The sequence below is a fragment of the Podarcis erhardii genome (assembly GCF_964252035.2).
Source record: "Podarcis erhardii genome assembly, chromosome: 4".
Taxonomy (NCBI): domain Eukaryota; kingdom Metazoa; phylum Chordata; class Lepidosauria; order Squamata; family Lacertidae; genus Podarcis; species Podarcis erhardii.
The window spans coordinates 70,354,549-70,380,663 of record NC_138508.1 but is presented as its reverse complement, the minus strand read 5'-3'; the positions used below and the strand labels follow the sequence as shown (position 1 = coordinate 70,380,663).

General features: G+C 41.8%; 1 protein-coding gene and 2 long non-coding RNA genes across 6 annotated transcripts in view; 2 read left to right on the top strand and 1 right to left on the bottom strand.

Annotated features, from left to right (window-relative positions):
* The window catches only part of LOC309340199, a 186,286-nt gene that overhangs the window by 19,688 nt on the left and 140,483 nt on the right, over positions 1-26,115 (bottom strand). The window lies entirely within an intron of this gene.
* On the top strand, positions 163-2,814 carry LOC309340198. The gene is made up of 2 exons (XR_014155856.1): positions 163-275; positions 1,603-2,814. It is a non-coding gene; the product is annotated as an uncharacterized lncRNA (long non-coding RNA).
* Positions 5,179-26,115, top strand: part of SHROOM2 (shroom family member 2) — a 104,548-nt gene continuing 83,611 nt past the window's right edge. For 2 of the 4 annotated variants that reach the window (XM_081858655.1, XM_081858654.1), the window contains exon 1: positions 5,179-5,955. In XM_081858655.1, coding sequence (XP_081714781.1) covers positions 5,722-5,955 — 234 coding nt within the window. In that variant the 5' untranslated portion in view covers positions 5,179-5,721. The remainder of the gene's footprint in view (positions 5,956-26,115) is intronic. The other 2 variants (XM_081858657.1, XM_081858656.1) reach the window with 1 other exon arrangement.

Here is a 26,115-nt window from a genome sequence, read left to right as displayed (position 1 = left end):
GACGGAAGGGGAGAGGGGGAAAAGGAGGAGGGAAACTCCAAAGTGGCAGGACGGGGGGAATCCCCTCGAGGAGAAAGATGCGTGCTTGCACCGGGCACGTGGTGCCTGAATGGCTGCAAATGAGGCGGGGATTCTGCTTGCGCAGAGTGTTCACTTCGCGCCCGGGCAGCAGCTGCAGCGCGTCGAAGTTGCTGCTCCTTCCGAATCTGCGAATTCGAAGCGATCAGCTTGCGTCCGTGGACGTTCTGGGCAGAAGGAATCGCGCCCGAAACAAGGTGGATTATTACTCACTCTGGGATAACTGCACCCACGCCAAGCCCGAAGGACTGGTTGCAAACACACGGTCCCACATTATTTAGCTAAGGGGGTTAAAGAGGGAATCGCTTTTCCACCATCAAGCGTGCTTCTTTGTAGTGCATTGGTACCCTTGCACGGGCTTGAACCCTCCAGCAGTAGCGACTGTAACTGGGACCCATGTATGTGGATTAAAAATCTCTTTAAGGGAGGCGAGTCTGCCACCCTTCCAGTAGAACAGACTGCCTTGCTCTTTCCTTAGAATTTTAAAAGCAGAAGCTGGCTAGCCACCTGTCAGGGATGCTGGGACAGCAGATTTCCTTCATCAGCAGGGACTAGGTTAAACATAGAGGATCTTTGAAGTCTTATGCACAACTAGGTTGCTATGTGGCTGGTTCCTATGCCAATGCCCTAGCAAGATTGTGGCTGGCATGGGACGAAACCAGCGACATTCTCTTACCCCGACCCACTTTGATTCCTGTTTGTAGATGCTACGGCCACAGAGTGAAAAATCCAACTATGTAAAGTTTCAAGTATGTTTCATTGGATAAACCTTGAGTGTGACAGAGGTTCTTGGAGTAAGTCCCACTTAATTTGATTGGCCTTACTTACAAGCAGGCATGAAGAGGGTTCATTGCAAGTGGTTGAAACTTGGGTAACTGATCTGCATTAACAGTGCAATCCTATGCATATCTACCCAGAGGTAAGCCATGCTGTATTCAATGGAACTTACCTAAGGGAAGAGTGTAGGAATGTCATGGGCAGTCTGTGGTCCTCCAGATAACTCCTGTCAGCCCTAGTTGGCATAGACAACAACATAGCAAAGCAAGGGTAATCTCCCAAATCAGTCTGTTTTGCTCAGAGTCCAACATCTGGAGGCCGCAGGTTCCCCGTTCCTGATATAAACAATAGCATATCACTAGCTTACTGCCATCATCCATATTTTTTGAGAGTAATTACCCCACCACAATCACTAGTATTTGTTGCATGAGCATAGTCAATAATTCATTATAAGGTTTTAGATTGATCCCAGGTATGACAAAGGATTGTCAAATGCCCTTGGGGAACATAGGCTGCAATCCTAAAATAGCTTATTTCTTTGCTTAGGTTGAACATCACACACACTTTACCTTTGTTGATTTTCATAGAGATAAATACTTTAGCTCCCTTGACCACAGCATTTCAAATCCAGCTGCTCTAAAGATAAAAACCCCTATAACCATTTCCCTCAAAATTCATGTGTTTGGAGTGACTAAAACATTTATGGACTGATTCTTAGAATGATACTTCATTTTTGTTTCTTTCTAGAATACACCCTGCAGTTGGTTGCAGACCAAATAAAGTATTTTGGAACTGCACAGAAGACAGAAATCCCCCCATATGAATGGTTATAAAATATAACAGCAATACAGATTTGTTATAAATCTCGTTCGGAGGGATTCTCTCCCGGGAACTGCCAGACAAGTGTGGAACACATTTTGCTGTTGTGGCAGGAATGTCAGTACAAGTGCAGGAGAGATAAATAAATGTGGCAAGTTGGCTCAGATCCTCTGCTGTCTTAAGCTAGTATTTTTCTACTGGCCTCAATATTATTATTGTCTGTGATATTTTGCAGCCTGGAGATATGTAGGAATCGGGTGTAATGGGGGAAAGAAATTGGGGCAAAGAACTGCAAAAAGAGACAGAATGATTATTAAAAACAAATGATGTTGTTACTGTTCTGTTCCTGCCTCTCATGAGGCTGACAGTTGCTTACCATGCCACAATAAATGTATTGGACAGTGGTGGAGAACCTCAGCCCCCAAACCTGAATATGGCCCTTCAGACCTCTCTGCCTGGCCCTCAGGACTCTCCCAAGCCATTCATGCTCCCCAGACAACCATCTCTCCACCAGCCTTGCTCCACACGTTCCTTGAATTGTTCTGTCTGTGTGGAACATGCCCTTGAACTGTGATAAAGCTTGCTTTCATTAGGAGGATGGAGATAATGTGAAGTGTGTATGTGTAGAAACCTCTGGCTATTGTAATTTTTTTCAGGGGGGGATATGGCAGAAAATGGTTCTCCCCACCCACCCTGGTCTAAGGCGCATGCCCTTGTGAGTGAATGGGAAACGGCATCCAAGCATAGCGTTTTGAGAGCATATGGTTAACGGTCAGTGAAACATACGTTGGAAATTAATGATGGAAATTAATCTTGCATATTATTCTGGAAATTAATGTTACGTATTACTAAGAGCATTGTCACTGCATGTTGCCATTTGAAGCTTCCAGAGATGTACTGTTTCATAGATCACTTGATTTGAAAGCAAGTATGGTAAGTTTCTTTTCTAAGTAGACTTGCATTATTTAGTGGAGTATTTCCCTCCTTATACCCAAACGAGAAGCTGTTTTCAAATTCATGGCTGAGCCAGTGTAAGGGCAGTACAATTTCTGACGCAATGCCTAGCTGTAAATATTGTGATGAAATTTAAGGATCCTGAGCACTCTCCTTGCAGTAATAAAACACTATTGTTAAAGGGAACCGGTTGCAGGGCGTATGCGTGTGTTTACTAGCAACAACTTTGATGCTACATAACTCAGAAGCCTTCTAAACATACCAGGGATAATTAATATGAAGTAAATAGTTATTTATCCAATCTCTTACTGGTTTACTATTCAACTCAGTGACTTCCAAACTTCAGAATTTCCTTCAGAATAAGCAAATCAATAATATATCTGTTTGGGGGATTCTACACAGTTCTGTCCTCTAGTTTTGCAAAATGCTGGAATATGACTACAGTAGAATCTCTTTGGTCATGCCAGTGTTTCAAAATTAAAAACCTATTCGGTTTAGTCTGAAGCTAGCTACACACTGGTGCATCAGAGAAGTAATGTGTACTCATGTACCGGTTGCCTATTTGAAACTGAAGGGCATGTGATGATTATGAATGTGGAAGATTCCAAATGTAGACTTTGCAATCATATAACAGAAGGAAGCCATATTTAACATCCTATGTAAATATGCACAGCAGTACATTGTTAGTCTGATTTATTTTAAGCTTACAAACGGGCGCCAGTGTATTCACTAGACACTAGGTGTGGTGTAGTGGCTGAAGACTGCCAACTATGTACTAGGAAATCCCCAGCTAAAATTTGTTTCTTCTGCCATGAACTTAGCAGGGGGTAAGCCGTGCAGACTTCCTCCAGTCAGCCTGCACTGTCTTTACAGGGATGGTATACAGATTTAGAAGACGTATGAGAAACATTTTCCAATACAGTGGTACCTCGGATTACATACGCTTCAGGTTGCAGACTCCGCTAACCCAGAAATAGTACCTCGGGTTAAGAACTTTGCTTCAGGATGAGAACAGAAATTGTGCTCCGGCGGTGTGGTGGCAGCGGGAGGCCCCATTAGCTAAAGTGGTGCTTCAGGTTAAGAACAGTTTCAGGTTAAGTACGGACCTCCCGAACGAATTAAGTACTTAACCCGAGGTACCACTGTACTGAATGTGTTATAAATGCATCATTTGTGAGAAAAGCTATATGCTAAACAAATGACTGAAGGCATGGTTCAGACACATGGGATGGAGACAAAAGTTTATAAAGTTGGGCAATACCTTTATTAGAACCAGGGCTTTTTCCCTAGGGGAATTTACAGGAGCTCAGTTCCGGCACCTCTCAGGTGGGCGACATTGCCATTCTAAGAACGAGGGAGGTGTCCTGGCACGTGTTTTTCTAGGAAAATTGCACCGTCCGTTAATACTACATGTGGCGATCTTCCCTGTTCTCTAGAGCAAGTGCAAGAAGTTCTTTCTATCAGGTGCGTGTGGGAAAGGTGAAGGAGGGCGTGCAGGTGACGTGCAAGCCTGGCCTCCTGCTCGTTAGGCGCAGCGGCAGCGCGCGGGAAGCCGCCTGGCTCCCTCAGCCGCTCCTCTCGCCAGCCGCCACTAGAGGGTCCCGGAGGACAAAGCTGCTGCTGCCCGAGAAGCAGCTGGGGCTGCCGCTCCGCAGGTTGCTCGAGGGGAGGCCGGCTCAAGCGCCGCCTCTCCCCGGCTCGTCTTTGGGCCGCCGCCGCCGCCTCGGCCTCCCCCCCCCCCGCGCCCCTTCCCTCTCCCCACCCACACAAAGGGCTTCTTCGCTGCGCCTAAGCGGCGAGCGCCGGGGCTGCGCTCAACAACCAGAAGCCATTGCAAAATAATAAAGGTGTATTATTGTTATTTATTTATTTTAAAAGGAGGAAGCGGAAATAGCTGGGAGAAGCGGCTGCCGCCGGGTGTGCTTTTTATTGGGGGGGGGGGTCTGCTTCCCCTTTGGCTCCTCGAAGGGCAGAGAGGCAATTGCTTTTAGCAATGCCGAAAGCAGCAGGTCTCTTCCTCGGGGCCGGAACCCCATTGAACCCAGGAGGCGTGGTTTCCCGCTGCCTTCTTAACACGGCTGTGACTTATTCCCCACGTGAAAACGCAGTGACCCTCTCCCCGCCTTTCTCTTTTTAAATCGTTGCGTTTTGATCTGATCGTTGCGTGCATTCTTCCTCTGTGTCAAAACAAAATAAAAAAATTCCTTCCAGTAGCACCTTAAAGACCAACTGAGTTAGTTCTAGGTATGAGCTTTCGTGTGCATGCACACTTCTTCAGATACACAGTGTGCATGCACACGAAAGCTCATACCTAGAACTAACTCAGTTGGTCTTTAAGGTGCTACTGGAAGGAATTTTTTTATTTTGTTTTGACCATGGCAGACCAACACGGCTACCTATCTGTAACTCTTCCTCTGTGTGTTGGAGCTTAGCATTGCAGCCCTCCTCTTTCGCTGATGGGGGAAGGGGGAATATTAAGTGGTGGGTGGACACAGCAGTCGACACAGAGATTTCTCTTCGATACACAACAGGGGAAACTTCTCTTTCTCTCTTTGTTTGGCGATTCAGTCCCACTTCCCCACCAGCATGTTCCAACCCAGCCCCTTTTCGATCTTCCCACCCACCGATTTCCTCAAGAAAACCCTCGGGCGAAAGTTGCGCTAGTTCTGGGAGACTTTCTTAACTTATCTCCTGGCTTTTAAAGAGAAATCCTTTGGCCACAAGCCGCCGCAGCGACTACTATTTGGGCTGGAATATTTTACAACACAGCTCCCAAGCGGGAGCCTCCTCCTCCTCCTCCCTCCCGGCTTGGCTCTGCCCAGCTGCACCCGGCTGAGTTGAGCAAGCCGGTTTGCAGCCTCGCCGTTTCCCTGCGCGCTTTCCCCGCCTCCCCTTTGCCCGGGCTCCTCTTCGACCCAACGGGATCCGGAGGGAAGCGGAGGAGGAGCCAAGGCTGCGCGAGGGGGGGTTGCAACTCCCTCCCCTCACCATATGGGAGCGGGCTGGAAACTGTGGTTAGGTATGTGGTTCCTAGGTCAGCGGCACGCTGGATCCAGCTAGGAGGAAGGAGCTGGGGGGCAGTTTCGGGCGACCATGGAGAACGTGGAGCTCCGAGGCGGCCCGGAGAGGTTCCCGGACAAAGATCCGAGGCTGAACCCCGCGTTTTTGGACCCCCAGGGGCACCCTCACCAGCCTCTGCTGCTGATAGGGGAGCAGAGGGGAGGCGACGCGTACAAGCTGGTGGAAGTGCAACTGAGCGGCGGGGCTCCCTGGGGATTCACGTTGAAAGGAGGAAGAGAACATGGAGAGCCTCTCATCATCACCAAGGTAAGGTTACACGCGCGCCTATTTCTCCGCGTAGGTGATCCAAGGGGTGGCGGGTGGGTGAGGGGATTCCCAGCCTCTTTTGTTTATGTCAGGATGTGGCCGGTTGATTCTTGTAATCCTACTGATTTCCAGAGTTTTCTGTTCCCTGGCCGAGCAGTTTGCTTGCACATACAAATGGTGTTTTTCCCCTGTTTTTTCATTTCTGGAAGCACTTTTTACTAAGTGGTCGCTTCGATTCACCTCAAACAGGGGACTCTTGCGATGTTGTTGGCAGCGGCTGAATTTTTCTTTACTTTGGTCTTGGTGACACTGGAGTGCGGACTCCAGCCGCCACTCATTGAGCGTTGCTTTCAAATATGCTTGAAAATGCCCGGTTGGCTTTGTTCTCTTGGCTGTAATTGCCATAATGTAGTTTTACCGTTTGTTTTTGGTCACATTTTCAGTTTAGCATACTCACTGGTAGTCCCCTTGATTTAATAGTAAATTCCATTATGGATGGAAGCTTCAGGCAGCAATCCTAGGAACACTTTCCTGAGAGTAAACCCTATTCAACACAGTGGGGCTTATCTCTGAGGAAGTTTGCATATAGGCTTGCACTGTAAAGTGCACATAAAAAACCCCTTTTTAATCCAGAATAGCATTCCAGGTTAATTAATGTGTCATCACACAATCACCAAATCAGAATTCATAGTAGACTCAGCCATTGCACTAACTGGAGAAAAGTACACTTCTTGTTATGAGTACAAAAAGATGATTCAAGGACAGTAAGTGATCTTATTTGCCTATTTTAATTTCCTGAATGGTCACACAATACTGCTCAATTAAGAATGGCGAGTTGTTCCTCATAGAAGTGGTACAGTTTCCTTCTTTTTCTCTTCATAGAACTGCATGTCTCTGCACTGTCATTTCTCCTGTGCTGAATGAACAACATTTAACTACAGATTGAATTGCTCTAAACTGCACAGGTCAAGATAATTTCTTAACTTTCCAGTTGTTGTGGCTTATTCCCTAATGGCCTAGAGGTGGAGGGAGAGCTATCAGAGCTTTTTTTGAAGCTCTTTCTTGCTTATGTCATTGTTGCAACTGAATACTGGATTAGATTATTTAGCTGTGTTTGGTCAGAAAAAGCCTCCTCCATTTCCCAAAAGCCATTCACAAGGCCATATGTGATAACAGGACAGACCCACTTGCATGTTACCTGCGCAGCTGAAGAGCAAACATCAGACTTTCTTAGGCAGATTATTTCACTTTATTTTTTCTCTCCCCTAGGCCTTCCAGAAGGGCATATGTCTTTCAGTATTGCCACTCAGTGTTAAAACATGTGTTGTTCAAATGTTTATTGTTTTCAGTTGTTTGCCAAACTTTTATCCAAACTCAACCCCCTGATCTGCTCTGTGCAGAATTAGTTTTGTTTCTGTATCAGTGTAATTTCTTACCATTTAACAAACAACAATTGGCTGTCCATCATATTTCTTAAGACCTTGAGAACCAAGGGGCGCTGCTTGCTGCTAGATAATGTTTTATTCTTTCACTGGTGGAAGCTGGGGTCTAGTTCATACAAAAACAATTCCTCGGACGTAGAAAGCTAGCACGCCAGGTCCCCCTGGCTAAGTCTCTTCTTCCTGGCATCCATGTCCAGCTCAGAGATATTTTGTTAGTGGTGATGTATGAAGAAACTTTCAGTTATGTGAGCCTTCTCTGAAGGAGTACAGGTTTGTGTCTTGTGACGCAATCTAATCTCCATGGCCACTGTCCCATAAAATCTGTGTGGTTCTCATCATTTACCTACCTATGTCAGTGTCTGATAATCTGATTATAGGTGGCTGAATACAGACAATACAAGGAATTACCAAAGTGTGCATTTAATATCCTGCAAAGTGTTGAGAACATTTGCACCACACCCTTGCTTTTCCAGAATCTTGATTAGGTGTGGAAATGTGATAAAAATTATTCTCATCCCTTGGCAGGATTGGTTTACCAAGCATACATAGACAGTCACTTAGCATTTGGGAAATGGCTGCCTTTTGTTCACTTTGTGTCCTGATCACTGTGAGGCCAGCTGAGAAAGACACTGCTTCCTGCCTTCAACACTCGAAAATGTTCTAGGGAGCCCTAGATTGTATTAAATGTATACAAGCAGACAGGGGAACCCAAATCCATGTGTTATTCATACTATGTACGACAATATGTCTGTATTGGATAGAAGTAATTAAATGCTTTAGGGGATTAAAAATAGCCAAGGGTTTTAGAGTTTATTGAAAAGTTTGAAGTTGACATATTGTTAAGTTTTAGGCAAGGAAGAAAGCAGAGACTTGAGGCTTGGAATATAATTAATAGATGCACTGAAATGACTTTTTAAGAGATGAGTGATTTTTGTCATTGTTATTTATATTGATGATGAAGTAATAGTTGAAACTTGTAGTTTAATTAAGAAATTAAAATAGTGTTGAGTATCTGTTGTTGTTCATGTATGTACGGAGAATCTTACTATTGTATGGTTAGAGATGCTCAGATTTTATTAAATGCCTGTGGGGCCCAGGAGAACATTGCTTGTTCTCCTAAGACTATAGAATTGGAGCCAACTAAGTTACCTGCACTTGCTGTTATTTTGAATGGAGACTTAATCATGCCAAACTGTTCAGTTGAATCAAAGTGTAATCTAGGCTGAAATTCTGCACCCTGTTACCTGTGAGTAAGCCTCATTGAGGATTTTGCACTCAATTCCCAATTTTTCTATCCTAAGTATGGGCTTAGTGTGGTCAGCATGTGTAATGCTGTGTGTTTGAAGGCAGCTCTTTATCTTTTTTAAAAGTCCATGCAACTACCGGTACCTCCACAAAATTACCCCTCACCTGCAGCAGCAGTGGTTTTTCAAAGATTCACTTGCACAATAATTTCTTGGACCATCAGGATCTAATGCTCAAAGTAGACAGGAATGAACTGGTTTGGAATACTGATAAAGCATGTAACCTGTTGTATAGTGCAGGGAAAGGGGTTTTTTGAGCTTACAGCATGGATGCCACAATCCTGATTCTACCCCTCCACTCCAGATATTTACTGTTAAGATGCCTGCTAGACCTGGCAGATTCCCCCGTTTCTTTTTCTCTTGGCTGACACCCCAGTCTTCCATACATCAGAAAGCCAACAGGTACTTGCCAGACCATTTTGAGGGACTTAAACACAATCACTTACAAATTTATGTACACTGTGTGTTCCCTGAGAGTATAGAAATGTTGTTCAATTTTTGGTGGCCCCATTTTGCTTCCAAACTGATAGGCAGGTTTGCTATGAGAGGGAGTGGTGATAAGGTGGAGAGAGGCGTAAGGTTTGTTTGCCTTCTGTACTTAATTACACCACGCACTTTTTATGAACTTTTGCTTAGTGCATGGAAAGATAGCAAAGGACAAGATGTAAACAATCTACAATAAGTTTGAAATGCTAAAAACATTCAACAAGCCCATCTGTAGCTATTTTAAATATAAGATGGAATAAAACCATGTGTTTGGGTACTGAAATGCTGGGTGTTTAAAATGTTATAGTGGTTTCTTGGAAGGTCAAGCCAAATTCACATTGTTAAACCAGATAATAATAGGGTAGCACAGCCCATAACTGAGTGACTTGGCTGGTTCATTTCTGATGTTTATGTAGACATTGAGGACCTTTTCAAATACCCTGTTTTTAAGTGCAAAAGATGTGCACCTGTTAAGTATTTCCTGTATGCAATCAGCACATCACTTGTGTTTGTACCTCTGGCACTGGCATAGCACATTTTCACAGTACTGAGCATGCTCTATTTTGTTATTGAGGATGATAATATTTTCTTCTCAGATATTGTAAATACTACTATCATGAGTGCATTGTAGAATGTGATTGTCAAGTGTACCTCATACCTTTTTTAAAAAAAGGAGTAAACTCACTAATGATATTGTAAGCTCTAAGATGGGAAAATTCAGTTCAAAAGGGCTGTTGTATTAGAATCATAGAATTGTAGGGTTGGAAGAGACCACAAGAGTCTTCTAGTCTAACCACCTGCAATGCAGGAATCTTTTTGTCCAGTGTGGGGCTTTAACTCACGACCCATGATATTAAGAGTCCCATGCTCTACACCGACAGAGCTATCTAGTTTCAGTGGCTATAAAGCAGGGATGGGGAACCTGGGACCATCTAGGTGTTGTTGGACTACAGCTCCCATCATCCCTGACTGTTGACCATATTGGCTAGGGCTGATGAGCATTTGAGTCCATCCAGCATTATCTGGAGAGTCGCGGGTTCTGCATCCCTGGTATAAAGCAAAAGTATTACATGGTTCAATTCCTGATTTTGCAACTGCATTGTACTGTAAGGTAAAGGTAAAGGGACCCCTGACCATTAGGTCCAGTCATGGCTGACTCTGGGGTTGCAGCACTCATCTCTCTTTATTGGCTGAGGGAGCCGGCGTACAGTTTCCGGGTCATGTGGCCAGCATGACTAAGCCGCTTCTGGTGAAACCAGAGGAGCGCACAGAAACGCTGTTACCCTCCCCGCCGGAGCAGTACCTGTTTATCTACTTGCACTTTGACATGCTTTTGAACTGCTAGGTTGGCAGGAGCAGGGACCGAGCAACGGGAGCTCACCCACAGCGCCACCTGCGTCCCTGCATTATACTGTACTGCCTTTCAAAAAAAGCATTCATAGTCCCAAAGTCTGTAAGTCCGTCCCTTCTGTCCTTATTTATTTATAACAATTTATATACCACTTACTTTGCACCTGTCCTCACATTTGTCTGTGATTCTCTTTGCCCTTCTCCTCAGTGCCTTGCTGGGAATGAGAGGGAAGATGAAAGAATAACTGAGAGGAAAGGGTGCTTTCTCTTTCTCTCATTTCTTGGTTGGCAAGTAGTATGCTTGTTTGTGCTCTCCAGGGGGCTAGAGCCAGCCCAGTACCCCCTGGTTGACAGCTCCTAGTTAAGGTAATAATTTAGCTTTGTCATTCTGCCGAAAAAGCCTGACTCAGGAAACAGAAGCAAGTCATTTAAGTTCTTTGAATGCTGAAGCATGCTTATGTTCTATATTTTACTTGGTCAGTGAACTTTTCCCCCTTTCATTCTGCAAACACAGTGCTCAGAATTTATGAGTACTACAAGGGCAAGCTTCTTAAAAACAGAGAATTCTCACTCATATACAAACTTAATTTTCCATGTGTTTTTTCCTAAATGGGCAGCAGATGAGTCTAAACATTTGTTCAAAGATGCCCCGTCAACAAGTCTTTCTGTGAACTGTGCCAGCTCTTGTGACTTCAGTGGGTATGGCACTTAAAAAACAAAGCAAAACTAAGCCTCATAGCCAAGTGGCGATGATATGGGAGAGGGGGGGCTAGCAGCTGAAGAGGGAAGGGATAAACCATTCCTCCCTGTGTAAAAAGACTTTGATCAGAATCCAGGCTCAGCACAGCTGTAATTTCCAAAAAAACAAATGCAGGTGTGTAGTTTGAGCTTTTGACATCTAAAGATGGCTTAAAAGGAGACTGGTGAAATTCATGGAGCAGAAGTCTGAGAGTGGCTGCCAGCCTTAATAACTTATATGTTACTTCTGAGATTGGGCTCAATACCAGTTGCAGACAACCAACACAGTTGGCTTTGTGCCCTTGCTTGTTGGCTTCTTAGAAGCACCTAGTTTGCCGCTGTGAGAAACAGGATGCTGGACTCGATAGACCTTAAGTCTCATCCGGCTGGGCAATTCTTACATTGCCAGATCTCAACGGAACTATTGCTGCCTTACATTGTTTTCTTGTTTCTTTCTCCTTTCCTTCAGGGCCCTGTATATTAGATTTCATGCATCTAGTAAATAGCATATATAAAGTTTAAAAGATTTTGGGTTGTTCACAGCAGTATGGATTTGCTTGATAAAAATATATATACTGGGTGTTTGCAGAAAATGATGGCGCTAGAACTTTTGTTACACACACTCAAAGTTATCTCTTGGAATTCCCTTTGTTCAAGCAACTCTTCTGCACTTGGCTAGTACAAGAAAGTGGCACAGATAGACTGTTGCTGGTTCTTCAGGTGTACGATACCGTTGGCAGCCAACAGTTCCTGGCAGCGGTCTCATTCTGTCTGCATTTGCTCCTCTCCATTCCAGCCAAAGTCATGATGGTGGCAAGATTGCTCCTCTGAGCATGAGCCACCTCTGACATTTGTCACAGGACAGGAGTAGCCACCTAAGCAAGGAAGCAGCAAAGATGGCATCAGCTGTTAAGCAGACATTTTTACGGAGCTGGTCTTTGAAGTGCCCCACACCCATTTAGTCAGAATTGCTGACTAATGCTCAAAAAATGTCTCTTTGAATTGTGGAAGGAGTTGACTTTTGTCCTTTCTGAGGTCTAATTGGTTCTAGCAGATCAGAGCATTGAAACGAAATAGTGTTACCTTTTGTTCTTTTTTCACTTCTAGGTGTAAAGGGTGCTTATCCACAGTATTCCAAAAATCTCTTTCCTGAAGGCAAACTATTCTTGTCTACTCTGGCAGTTTTAATCTATGCCTGAGATTAAAAAAGAAACCTGACTGAGATTGTATTGCACCTGAATGTCCATGTTCTTTAGCAATATGTTATAACTCTTACACTTTTCTGATGGTTTACAGAAGGTCAATATTTAATTAGCAGAAGCTGTTCAGTGGTGAAGTTCAAATGCTGATATATTAATGAGTGATCAATTAAAGAAAAAGGAGGGCGAAAAACACCCTGTTATTTGAGTTCTTGCTTTAACTTTTCCAGAAAAGACCCATTCCAGTTTTTCACTAAAAATGACAGCAAACCTAATTGCAATAATTCACTCACTCAGTAGCTCCTGAGTGGAGTTCAGGTCAGCTGACTAGCTAACTACATGTAAGCATGTTGAAATTGCAGGTAAGATTAACTTGATCAAGATAAGCATCCTGATAACGTAATGCAAGACATTCACGGTACATATTTGGAGCATTCTGATGTATTCCTGTGCAGGTTCTCTTCCGCAGAACCCCATTGTGAAACTGCCTGCAGCAGTAAATTGCAGATGAGTCATGTTGAGTGAGTCTGGCAAATACTTGGGTGGGGAACTGCTAAGTGAAACTGAATTTCGGTGCAGAAAGTGGGTTTGCTTATTCAATTAGGGGATTCCTTGTTGAATCAGTGCATATGTAGATGCTGCAATATACTTGTGGCGATGAAAGATGTAATGCTTTTGTCTTCCTGGCACAATCTAAAACAGTGATATATTTTGGTATTCCTAGGCACTGGTGTTGGCTTTCTAAAAACTTGGACTCTTAGGCAACTGAGTATTTTCTAAGTCTGCTCATAGGTCACGATTTTTGACATTGCTCTCAACAGACCCAAATCTGGTGGTTGTTGATGCAGGGCAGCACTGTTCCTGGGTTCCTTAATAACATGTACAATGGTCTGTCACAAACCTTTGGAACAAAATAATAAAAAATTATTTTTGACTACAACAGACCAACATGGCTACCTACCTGTAACAAACCTTTGGGATATAGTGGGCTAGCCCAGTGTTTTCCAGGGTTTTCACCTGTTTTTGGACTACAAGTCCTACCATCCCTTACCACAGGTCTTGCTAGCTAGGGATGATGGGAGTTGTAGTCCAAAAACAGCAGGAGACCCAAGTTTGGGAAACACTGGGCTGGACCACTGCTGTAAATCTTGAACTTTGGGGATGTATGATGTCCTTCAGGGGTCCCCAAAGAGACCAGCTGCAACTCTTGCCACACTGCATCATTGATTCAAAGTTTAGGGCTAAGAAACATGCTCTGGTTGGCGCAAAGGGCTAAGTCACTGCTGGCAGTGACTGTACAGTGGTACCTCGGGTTACATACGCTTCAGGTTACAGACACTTCAGGTTACAGAGTCCGCTAACCCAGAAATATTATCGCAGGTTAAGAACTTTCCTTCAGGATGAGAACAGAAATCGTGCTCCGGCGGCAGCAGGAGGCCCCGTTAGCTAAAGTGGTGCTTCAGGTTAAGAACAGTTTCAGGTTAAGTATGGCCCTCCGGAACGAATTAAGTACTTAACCTGAGGTACCACTTTTCAACCATGTCATGCTATATGCCATACTTTTTCAAATTTAGTATTCTAATGGGGAGAATGGATAGTTTGCTGCCTAATTCATAAGGACTCGATATTTATGGGCATCGCCACCAAGAAAATTGCTGGGTGGAAAATTTGGCCCTTACAGCTCATTATAATTTTACAACCATAAGCTAGACATTTCAGACTCATATTGGGAATATTTCCATAATGTAGCATCACCTTTCTTTCAAACGCACAGTTGTGAGAGGTAGAAGTTTAGTGTAAAAAAAACACAAACGGGCTTGTGTATGATTAGCATGAAGGAAGCAACACTGAGCATAGGCTGCAGGACATGGGATAAATAAACAGCTTTTCCCACTGTTGTAGGGATTATTCATTACTTAATGGTTAATGGAAACTCAGGTGCAGAACTGTGTGATGTTATCTCCATGGGGATCGCCTTCCATGAATACTAATGTGTTGTGTCTGTGTGTAAGCCAGGCGTAAGCAACATTTTTTCTGCCATAGTTTTCTGCTAAGTGCTTGGCAGGACCAAAGACAAAAGTGCCTTGGTTTAGCTAATCTGGAATTAAAACTATCCTTCAGTTTTCACCATGGTTACTTCCTTAAAGCCATAAAGCCAGGAAAAAGGTGGTGGGGGGTTTTAAAAAATAAATTTTATTACATTAAATACTGCCCATTCCAATTGTTCATACAAAGAGGAGGAAATAAGGAAGGAACTCTGATGGGATGGAAGACTGAGGCAGTTTCAAGAGGTCCATGGGGCTGTGTTAGGGGCTACATGGAGCTCACCTGTGGGGTCAGCACATTTCAAGTAAAAGCAGTTAATGCAAGCAATGCTCTGTGCATGCTTTGAGTCTTCTAGGGGAACCTCTCTGCTAAGCAAAGACACTTGAATATTCAGCTTTGTGCTAGAACCCAATGTTTCTATTGCTTTAAAGTCTCAAATATAGAAACAGAAATGTGTCTCTTCCAGCACAAAGCAAAAGCTTTTCCAGTAGTTAGTACAGTATACATTTGTTTCTTATTTGCATAACTGCTTTGATCTGTTTTCATCTGCAGTGAGCTTGTTGCACAAAAGTTGATATGGTCCAGGGGTGTGTGTGTTTGTGGAATATTTTTTTGCCCTTTCTCCTTTTGCATAAAAATTTAAGGTATGTGAGTATTGTCCAGGTTACAACCTGGAAGCCCTACCTGCACTGAAGTGCACAGCAGGTGTCTTGTAACAGTAGACTGATGAAAATGCAAATATAACAGGCAGGAAAAGTTTAAGGCTACACTCTGTAGTTCTTTGTATTGTGCTAATAGTCTGATGGCGACTAGAGAATAAATCTTGTTAGAATTTGCTGGTGTTGATTGTATCAAATTTCTCTCCTATACTTCCTCCCAAATTATAAGGGCGGCATAGCATTTGCCAACATCATGAACCTTACTTCCAAGGTAAAGGTTTCTTCCTCCTTAGTGTACTGTATGAGTGTATCCTGGCTGACATATAATTTCATAATTGTTGTGTGTGTAATGTCCGGACATTACCAAAGAGACGTTCTGTTGTTTTGGGGTGGGGTTGAAAAATATTTGTCACTCTCAAAAAGTAGTACCTCTTGATGTACTGTATAACCTCCAGTTATTATTGTCTTCCTTCACCCCAGCAGATGCACATGAAAGGTTACTTGGTCTGACTTACAATTTAAAAATAATAATAATACAGCACTTGAAGCACCTTCATGCATAGAAATGGGTTATGATCCAATGCTATTCATACACAGGCTGTTCTCAATAGGAATTATAATACAGTGGTACCTCAGGTTACATACGCTTCAGGTTACAGACTCCGCTAACCCAGAAATGTTACCTCGGGTTAAGAACTTTGCTTCAGGATGAGAACAGAAATCGTGCAGCAGCAGCAACAAGAGGCCCCATTAGCTAAAGTGGTGCTTCAGGTTAAGAACAGTTTCAGGTTAATAACAGACCTCCAGAACGAATTAAGTTCTTAATCCAAGGTACCACTGTACCTAGCTACTTTAAATGCATTCAAATCTCCAGGGCCTGGTGAGCTCACCCAAGGGTACTAAAGGAGCTTGCAGATGTAATCTCAGAGCCTCTGTCTGTAATCTTTTGAGAATTCTTGGAGAACAGGTAAGGTCTCTGCAGACTGGAGGTAGGCAAATGTTGTCCTCATCAAAAAAGGGAAAAAAATACCCAGGTAACTACTGACCAGTGAGCTTGACAGTAATATCAGGAAAAAGATCCCAGAACAGATAATTAAACAGTTGGTCTGTAAGCACTAAGAAAAGGATGCTACTATGACTATGACCCAGCATGTGTTTCTCAGGAACAAGTAATGCCGGACAAATCTCATTTCTTTTTTAAGAGTTACAAGCTTGGTTCAGAACTCTTAACTAAATTATGAGCCCCTGAAAGGTATTGATGTATTGCAGTAATATGTGTCTGTGTTTAGAAATTAATCTAAATGTGAAATACGTATTAAGTTATTGTGTGAAAAAATGGACGGTTATGACATTCGTCCTTTTTCTCCAATGAATAAGTGATACTGCTTTCAAGAGCATTGTCCTTAATTTAAATTAGGATGATAAAAGACCACTGTTGGGTAATTTCCCCAGTAGAGTTCAAATGCTAAACACAGTATCTAGAGGTTTGTCAGCCCCATAATTGTGTGGATGAGGCAAAATAGCTATCAGCAAGATTGGGTCTGTTCCTGGATAAATAATTCATTTCTGAGTGAAGAAAGAGAACACAGAGAACTCACAACAACCCTTAACACAGACCCTTGCGAAGCAGGGCGGGTATTTGTAAATTGGGCAGGGCATATCAGGAGATGCTGGAGTTCATCTGTCTTATGAAATTCATCCCCTCAGAAGCCTACCATGTTGGCAAATTTCATTTGCTTCTGCTAATTATACACACACATTACACGCATACACATACACACGTGTATGTATACACACACATGCATACATACACAGACATGATCACATACACATACTTATATATATTTGTTAGCTTTGAAAAAATAATTAGAGGTATCAACTATAAAGGGCCTGCTATGGCTTCAAATTCCATTAACTTCTATCTATCATCTATCTATCTATTGCCATATTTTGATTTCCCACTTGTGAAGTGTGGCAGTGGAAAAGAAGGCCTTGCTTATTCCTAAGCAGACTTGGACCCAGGGCCAAATGAAGGAGGACTGTTTTCCAAAACACCAAAATGGGGTCTGAACCATGTCTTGTGATCAGTGCGCATCCCTAGTGTGCATTCCCAAGGCCAGCTCCTGCATTGTTTTCTGTGCCAGCCCTTTAAGACAAAATGGCCTAGGGGTTAGTAGTGGAGAAAGTTGCCTGAGAGGCTCTTAAATTTTCTTCTCTGGAGACTTTCAAGAACAGGTCGAACATGCTCTGCCAACTAGGATATCTAGTCTCATTACATGAAGTCATTTTTAGAGAACATGAATCATGACTCATATCAGGGCCTGATCCTTAAATCTTTCTCCAGTCTGTGATGTGGTGGTTGTGTTGTAAGACTTAAAAAATATGTTGAGGAAAATATTATCTGAATGGGAAATTAAAGCAATTAAATGGTTTATTCAGATATCGCTGCTCGTTTTTATTTTCGGTTTCTCTTGCCCGCCCCCGTTACATGTGTTACATAAGCTATGGGTTCATTGTGATTATATCTTCCACAGTTTGATGGCTTTGTTAGTATAATCACTATTAAGGCATTTTAATTAACGTTTGTGGTGGTGATGAGAGGTTTCTAAATTGTTTCACATTTAAGTATGGTAGTTTTTAGTCTATGGTGGTTTTATTTAATTGTATTTATTTCTCTCTTCTTTCCCCTATGCTGGGTTATAAATGGCCTTTAGGCCATGTGTCAATATGTATAGTAAAAAATAATATTAAGTGTAGATTCTTCCAGATTCAGAGGACACTCTTATTGTTATAATATTTTAAACCAACAAGTGCTTTTGTGTGCCCTATCTTGTCTGCTTTATGATAATTTGTCCATCCTGTCTAACATTTTATGAGACATAAAATCCACACGTGACATTTTTGGCTTAGAACCCTGAAAAATCATGGCAGTAAAAATACTATGCTATATCAAATTTATCTCAGGGCAGTGTCCAAGAATACATTTAAAATCATTTCATTTATTTCAAGTAGATGAAACAATAAATAAATCATTCTTAAAGCATAGGGCAACTTATTCCCTTAGTGTCACAGACAAATCAGAAATGCTTCAGAATATAGTCAGTTCTTATCTTGACACCAGTATTAAGTTAAGGTCGGCCTCAGATTGACCTCAACAGGGAGGAGGGTCCTCCACAGTTGGGGCACCACTTTGGAAAATGCCCTCTTAGAAAAGACGAATAGCATCTCCACAAAAGAGGGAAATGATTTGTATAAAGTTCAAATGTGCTATAATTCATAGATATGGATGCAAATTTAGAAACCACGAGTATAATTTAATTAAAAATGCAAGAAAAAATCCTGCCATAATAGACAAAACCTGTTTGCCTATGTAGTCCGCTGTCCAGGTGCTGTCAGTTGGACATCTTTAAGGCTCCTGCTGTCTCCTCTTTTTCTTTAAACTGGACTTGGGCCAGAATCATGGTTCTTCAAACAGAGGACTGTTTTCTGTAATGCATGACACATGAATACCCTGCTTGCAGATATCAACTTCCAGCTAAATGTAGAAAACTTTCCTAAAACTACCTCAAAGCCCTTTCACAGATTCATAATTAGCATGATACGGGAATCTTCTCTGGGAAAAGCCTGCAGTAGTAACAAATATTTAGGACATGAACTGATCTGTACCATGCAGTTGTAGGAGAAAACTACACCTGGAAGAAGGAAGGATAATCTCATTTATTCTTAAGGATAAAATTACATGATGCTTTCTGCTCAGTTTTCAAGAACTTGACATACTTTTGAGGCAACCGATGAAAGCACTGGTACCAATTTGCTGAGAAGGCAGCAAGCCCAAGCAGAATGGTGCTCATACCTGTTAGATCTATGACTATGGTCTGCATTCTGAGGATGTGTGAATAAATGTGCTGTTCCACCTCTCCAAAACCAGACAGCCTTTGCTCCCAAATTCCAAACAAAATGTTGTTCTGGTGTCTTCCAATAAATTATGGAAAGACGTAATTTATAAATAGCTAAAAGGAGAGGATATAATTAGCGAACACTCCTGTCACATCAAAACCCGAAACCTTATTTCCTGTGTTGCTTAATCTGCACTTTGGGTGGGGTGCAAATAGGTGTGTGTGCTTCAGTTCCTCAAACATGCTGAGTTATGAAAAGGATCATCTATAAAAATAAAACTGTGGCAGAGCTTGTCAAGGAAGAAATCTGTGACTATCTTGTAGTTCTGTGTATGGGCTTGTTGGCAGATAGACCTATATGATAGGTTGACTGAGAAATTCAGATTAGTAGGCTTCTCTTGTTTTGGGGTATTTCAGTGGTGCAGCATGCAAAAGGTCCCAGGTCCAAGCCCTAATATCTCGACGTGCCAGTCTGTGTTGGCAGAACTAGATGGACCAAAGCAAATTCACGTGTTCTCATACAGTGTCCTCCACTCACAGCAGACATGCTTTTTTCTGTTTGGTGCTTGTTCTACAAAGTTGGGAGGTTCTTACCTTTTATCTTGGACAGAGAGGGGGGCCTGGAAGGTGCTTCTCAGAAAGGATATGTTTTGTTACAGCCTTGGGAGCTTATGTGGAATCTTTGACACCCTATATCTTAATCACAGTCCACAATTACAACCGTACAGTATATACTAAGAGACGAAAGGTAGTCTCTCATAGTGGATTTTATAGGTTAGTTCCACATAGGCCTGGTTCTCACAAATGGCAGTTGTAGTTGTATTCTGCTGTGTCTTTGCACTGTATTGTAAGTTAGCTTCCCACCGCATTATTGAGCAATTAAAACCTCTTCCCACAGGCTTTAGGTACTATTACACATGCTCAGTCATCTTGATAAGGTGGCAACTATTATTTATTTATTTTTAAGGTAAAAGGAGAGGCTCTTACTATGAAATCCCAGCGTGATGTCATGCATTAACCTTCAGACAGACATGTTGCAAACATCTGAAACTTGGAAGATTCTTTCCTCTGTCTTAGGCTGCAGTCTTACACACTGAACTCAGTGTGGCGTAATCCAAAGTAGATATTTTTAGTTTCGTACTTTTAAAATCCCTGTCTTTGCTGTATTTTTATGGAAGTAAATGTGTTAGTTGCTTTACTTCGCTTAACTAAACAACCATAGAACCAAACAAAAACAGGCCCACAGAGATACAGTGGTACCTCGGGTTATGTACGCTTCAGGTTACAGACTCCGCTAACCCAGAAATGTTACCTCGAGTTAAGAACTTTGCTTCAGGATGAGAACAGAAATCGTGCGGCGGCAGCAGGAGGCCCCATTACCTAAGTGGTGCTTCAGGTTAAGAACAGTTTCAGGTTAAGAATGAACCTCCAGAACGAATTAAGTTCTTAACCTGAGGTACCACTGTATGTTAAAACTGGTGGCAGGAGCAGGGAACACATTAAAAACATCCAACTCACAAGTTCATTTATAAATGTAAGATCTCAATATTTTGCACCAGTACAGTTCCAGTGACAAAGTGTACTATTTTTATCCCTATTTAATACTATTATTATATTTATATCCTGCCTTTCCTCTTAAGGATCACAATTTGAAGTACGTGGTTCTCCCCTCCTCATTTTGTACTCACAACAACCCTTTGAAGAGACAGTGGTGCCCAAGGTCAGCAAATGAGCTTCCTGGCTGAATGGGCATTTGAAGCTTGGATTCCCAAGCCCTACTCTTAACCATTACACCACACTGCTTCTCTCTCTGTAACTAGATACATGGCAAAGCTTGTGGTGGCCACTCAAACCTGCAGTTTATGGCCCTTGTCTCTTCATGATCCAAAGTCAAAACAGTTGGCTTCAGTACATAATGGTGGAGGCAACAGAGTTCCCAAAACATTAACTATACTATCAAGTTTGGGTTTCTTGTTTTTTAACAAACACGAAAATTGCTTTAAAAGGGCAGGCCAATCTGGATCCTATCCAAGGTAAACTTATTAATCTAAAGAACCAAGTAAATAGTTCTGTGAACCCCAGGGTCTTTCAGATTTAGTTTTTTCCTCATCTCCAGTTCTTTTCAGTAAACTGCTTTTGAAATCAAGGAAGATTTCAAAAGAGAAAATATATTAGCGAACGAGCTAATCAAAGAAAGAAGAAAGTTCTAAACATTCCATTCCCTACATGCTAGCCATTACTAAATCTGGTTGTTACTGTTCTTATGAATATCTGCCTATATTTGTAAAAAGTTAAAACTCTTTCACGCAGAATGGCGGTTGGAACAAAAAGGTCTTACATTGCTTCTGAAACAAACTTGGGGCATTGATAACTTCAAGTGGAGGCTATTAGTAATGAATAGAAAAGCCAAAGTGAGTCTCTTAACAGCAGCAATAATAATAAATAATCCAGCCACAGAAGAAGGAAGTCTGACACTTTTAGCCATGTAAGGCATTAAAAAGAAGAAGAAGAAAAGAAAATAGCCGAAAACCATCATGGTAGGCAAACTATGCCAAAATAAAATTTCCGGCTAGAAGAGATGTGGTCCGCTTCTGGTTACTTGGGGATAGTTCAAACAAGGCAGAAATCCAGACCTTCACATAATATCATTGCACGTGTGCGTAAAACAGAACTACTCAGTTAGCAATGAAATACACCTGTGCTGGATGTTATACATGGAAATTACACAATATGTTCTATAATGGTATATGAAACAGTTATCTTTTGTTCTTGTTTAAGTATAAAATGGCTTATTGGAATTGTTTCACACTCTCTTTGCTTTATGAAACATCTAACGTCATACATCTGTTTTTAAATTCTGAAGAATTCATTTTACATTTTGGGAGGTTTTTTAAAAAATGTTCTTTTTCTGAAAGGTTGTTGTCCTATCTTTATAGAACTCAGAGAAGACTTGAGCCTAGAACCCTTCATAAACTGAACCACATATCTGCATTTTTAAAACTTCTTTTTAAATCAGAGAATCCCAAATGTCTCGAGTATTTATTTGCACAGTTGAGTTTTCTGCAGCTATATCTCCTTTGAGATCTTCGGATAAACATGAAAGTCTGTGTGGTTTCTGATAAAAACTGATAAAAAGTCTTAAAATGGAAGCTTCTTCCTCTGAAGGGGGAGATGGAAGTATTATCTGTAAGTTAATGTAGACCTTAAAATAATTTTGGGTGTGCCAGGTAGATAAGCTGAAAGGTTTAACCTCAGTCTAGAGTCCTTCCTCAGATGACATGAAGCACCTAAACAAGGTAGCAAAAAATGAAAATGGATTTTCGTTGCCTTCCAAGATTACGTATTTCCTCAACTTTTTATTATGAAGTAAAACCCCATGATGAGGAAGAAGTATACCAGTACACAAAAAATTAAGAGCAGAATCATAGCTGTCAAGCATCCCTTATTTGGCGGGACAGTCCCTTATCCCAGCGCCATGTCCCGCTGCTGTCCCTTATTGATGGTGTCTCTTAAATTTCCTGGGTTTCAAAGGAAGCATCTCCTCTCCCTCCCTCCCTGCCGGCCAGGGGACAGGGAAGCTCCAACTGTGTTGCTTGGCTGCGTTGCTCACCCAATAAGAAGTCTAAGAACGACTGGGGGGGGTGGAGCTTGCATGCCTTGTGCTGATCAAATTGGCTGCGTTGCCTGGGAACTCGCCTTCGTTCAGCGCTTCCCAGCGGAGAGGTGACGGTGGTTTTCCTTAAGGCTTTGTTTGGCTGCTGGCTGGGCTTTCTGCCTTTGGCTCGGAGGGGCTCAGAAGTTGAACATACCTGTGTTCGGAAAATCCCTTATTTTGGCTGCTGATCCCTTATTTTCGAGGCTGCTGGTCCCTTATTTTCAAATCTGTAAGTTGACAGCTATGAGCAGAATAGATAAGTAGAACAGAATTGTACACACTGAACAGATATGTATAAACTCTCTGTGCCACTCATAACCCAAATGACATTAAGTTTGGTAGGAATGTCTTAGATCATCCACTAAATGCGTAAGTACCATAATTTACAGCTTACATCTTGTTCTTACAGATGAGGTGGTAAAGCTGATCCTGGGCTGTATCACCACAAACTCAAGGTCGGGCAAATTACATAACTGAATAGTTCTCCTTACTAAAACAAAACAAAACCCTATGCATTTAGAAAACTGGCTTAGCCTTTCCCCCAACATGCTAGATTTTTATGTGTAAAGATGCTTTTTCATGCAGATTGTTCTGCCATGTGAGCCCCATACCTTCATTTTGCCAGGAAGAAGCTGTTATATGTGGCATCTCCTAAGTTGTGGAATTCCCTCCCCACTATCTAACAGCAGTTAACACACCATGCTGGTGGTTTTTCCATAGATTTTATTGCTAAATGGCTTTCATTGACCCTTGAGAAGTTTTCTTTCGTTGTGTGTTTTATTTTCACTGCAAAGCAGTTTACATATTGCTGTAGCTAAGCAGTAGGAATTTTCCTTGGACTGTTTATTGTAAATATATGAAATGATGTCAACATCTTAAAAAGTTGCAACAAAACACACAGTAGATTTCTTCCATTATGTTGTGGATAATGTGGAAGAGTACCATTTCTGTGCATTAATGTTAAGAATAGTTAAAGAATTATTGTGTCCATTAATGTATTTGACTAATAAAATATTTTTAAAAACAAAATAAAAAAATTCCTTCCAGTAGCACCTTAAAGACCAACTAAGTTAGTTCTTGGTATGAGCTTTCGTGTGCATGCACACTTCTTCAGATACCATGGTACCAACACGGCTACCTATCTGTAACTAAAATATTTTTTGTAATTGTAATGATTTCTTCCTTGGCATCACGCTTGTTGGACACCTGGTAGAGGTGTAAAGACTTGGTAAAAACATTTCGAGGTCCGACTGGGAAAAATGGTAAACTTGGGAGAGCTGGATAGCATGGAAGATGTCATATGTAAGAGTTTAACAAACCAGGAAATCTTTTGGTAAGCTGAGCATACAAGGGGAGCACGAGTTTGCATGGCTGGTTCCAAACAAAATATAATTTGGAGGACTGGAAAACACGATACCAGAATATAGCCACATTCTCATTAGAGAAAACAGCTTGAATATTGTTTTCTGGAGATTAGACATACATGTGTATATTTATATGATTTGTGTATATACATATATGCATATATTTTTTTGCTACGATGGAGTGAGATATAAACTTTACCAAATAAATAAGGATGAATAATTATGCCTATCTCTTGCTTTGTAGGATAACACCAAATCCTTCCCTCAGCAGAATAGTTGAATATAATTCAGTATCCAGATTTATTGCTGCTACTTAAATTATATAAAATTATGCAGGAGATACAGCTATAGACAATATAATTTAGGCGTAAAGGTAAATGTACCCCTGACCATTAGGTCCAGTCATGGACGACTCTGGGGTTGCGCGCTCATCTCGCTTTACTGGCCAAGGGAGCTGGTGTTTGTCCGCAGACGGCTTTCAGGTCATGTGGCCAGCATGACTAAGCCGCTTCTGGCAAAACCAGAGGAGTGCACGGAAACGCTGTTTACCTTCCCGCTGGAGCAGTAACTATCTACCTTCACTTTGACGTGCTTTCGAACTGCTAGGTTGGCAGGAGCTGGGACCTAACAACGGGAGATCATCCCATTGCGGGGATTCGAACTGCCAACCTTCTGATCGGCAAGCCCTAGGCTCAGTGGTTTAGACCACAGCGCCACCCACATCCCTATAATTTAGGCATAATTGCTGGATATAGCTCACCAACATAAGAAAAACCATCCTGCTATCATATGTGGTGGCTTCGAAAAACAATTGATGGGGCAATTTTTCAGGAAGTGTGTGGAGTGAGGGGGCTGATGAAGATAGTCCCTCTGTCCTCTTCTTCCATCTTGAGCAGTATGCCTCTGAGCACAACTCTGGAACCAGCTCATTTTAAACAGAGCTTAATGTAAGCACATCTTTAAGTAGAACTTCAAGTGATTGTTAATGGGGGAAACTGAGTTTTTGCATTGAACTTACTAAAAAAATCTCTTGCAGTGAAATAAGTGTAAACTACACAAAGGAAGCCATGTCTCCAGCATATGCTTATGTTCATTTAACAGGGCAAATGAGATTGCAGTAAGCTAAATTACTTTAAGGAGATTTACCTTAACCTTCCACAAGAAATCTGTTTGCAAACTCATCACAACAACCCACAAAGGAGTTAAATATTTTTTTTTTTACCACAAGCATTACAGTGGACCTGCATGACAACATTTGTGAGGTAAACAATCATTATTCTAGACTGTATTAAGTATAGCAATGTATTATTAGATGTACCGGTCTTGAATTATTTGGAACTATATTAAAGCCACAAATTAAATAATGCATTATTAAAAAGGTATTTTTAGCTCCTCCACACCCTCCACACTTTGGACAGCTTGCAGTAATAGAATTAAGCATTGCATAAATCTTTATTAGTGGAGATGGCGGACAATGAGCGACCAGCCAGGGTACTTCCACACTAGCTGTTAATAATGTGGAAAAGTTACATGAGAGAAAATTTGAGGGGTGTGCCTGCTGCAGTAGAGAAAGTTACGTTGTGGGAGAGCAATGACTGTGTAGTGCTAAAAACTCTAGTCTGGAAGCACCTCAGTAACAGAGGATAGCTTCATTTTTATTTATTTTTTGGTGATTATATCCTAGGCTGTGGGTTCCCAAACTATGACCCATGAAGTCCACCAGTGGCCCATATAAGCTTCATTCATGTGGTCTGTGGAATCGTCGTTGAAGATGGGAAACTGCTCACCCATGGCATTAAATATTCCTATTTGTTTTTGATTGCGTTTTTAATGCTTCATTCCCACCCCTCTCTTAGATATTGTATTTTATTGTTATTACAGTTAGAATTCTATGGAAGCCCAAATTGTAGCATAATAAAAATACAGTACAAAGGAAATAAAAGAAGCAATAAAAGATTCAGTTGAGAATCGTACATCATCTAGAAGTGCATTTAGCTCAGCAGGTATAGCTCAGTCAATAA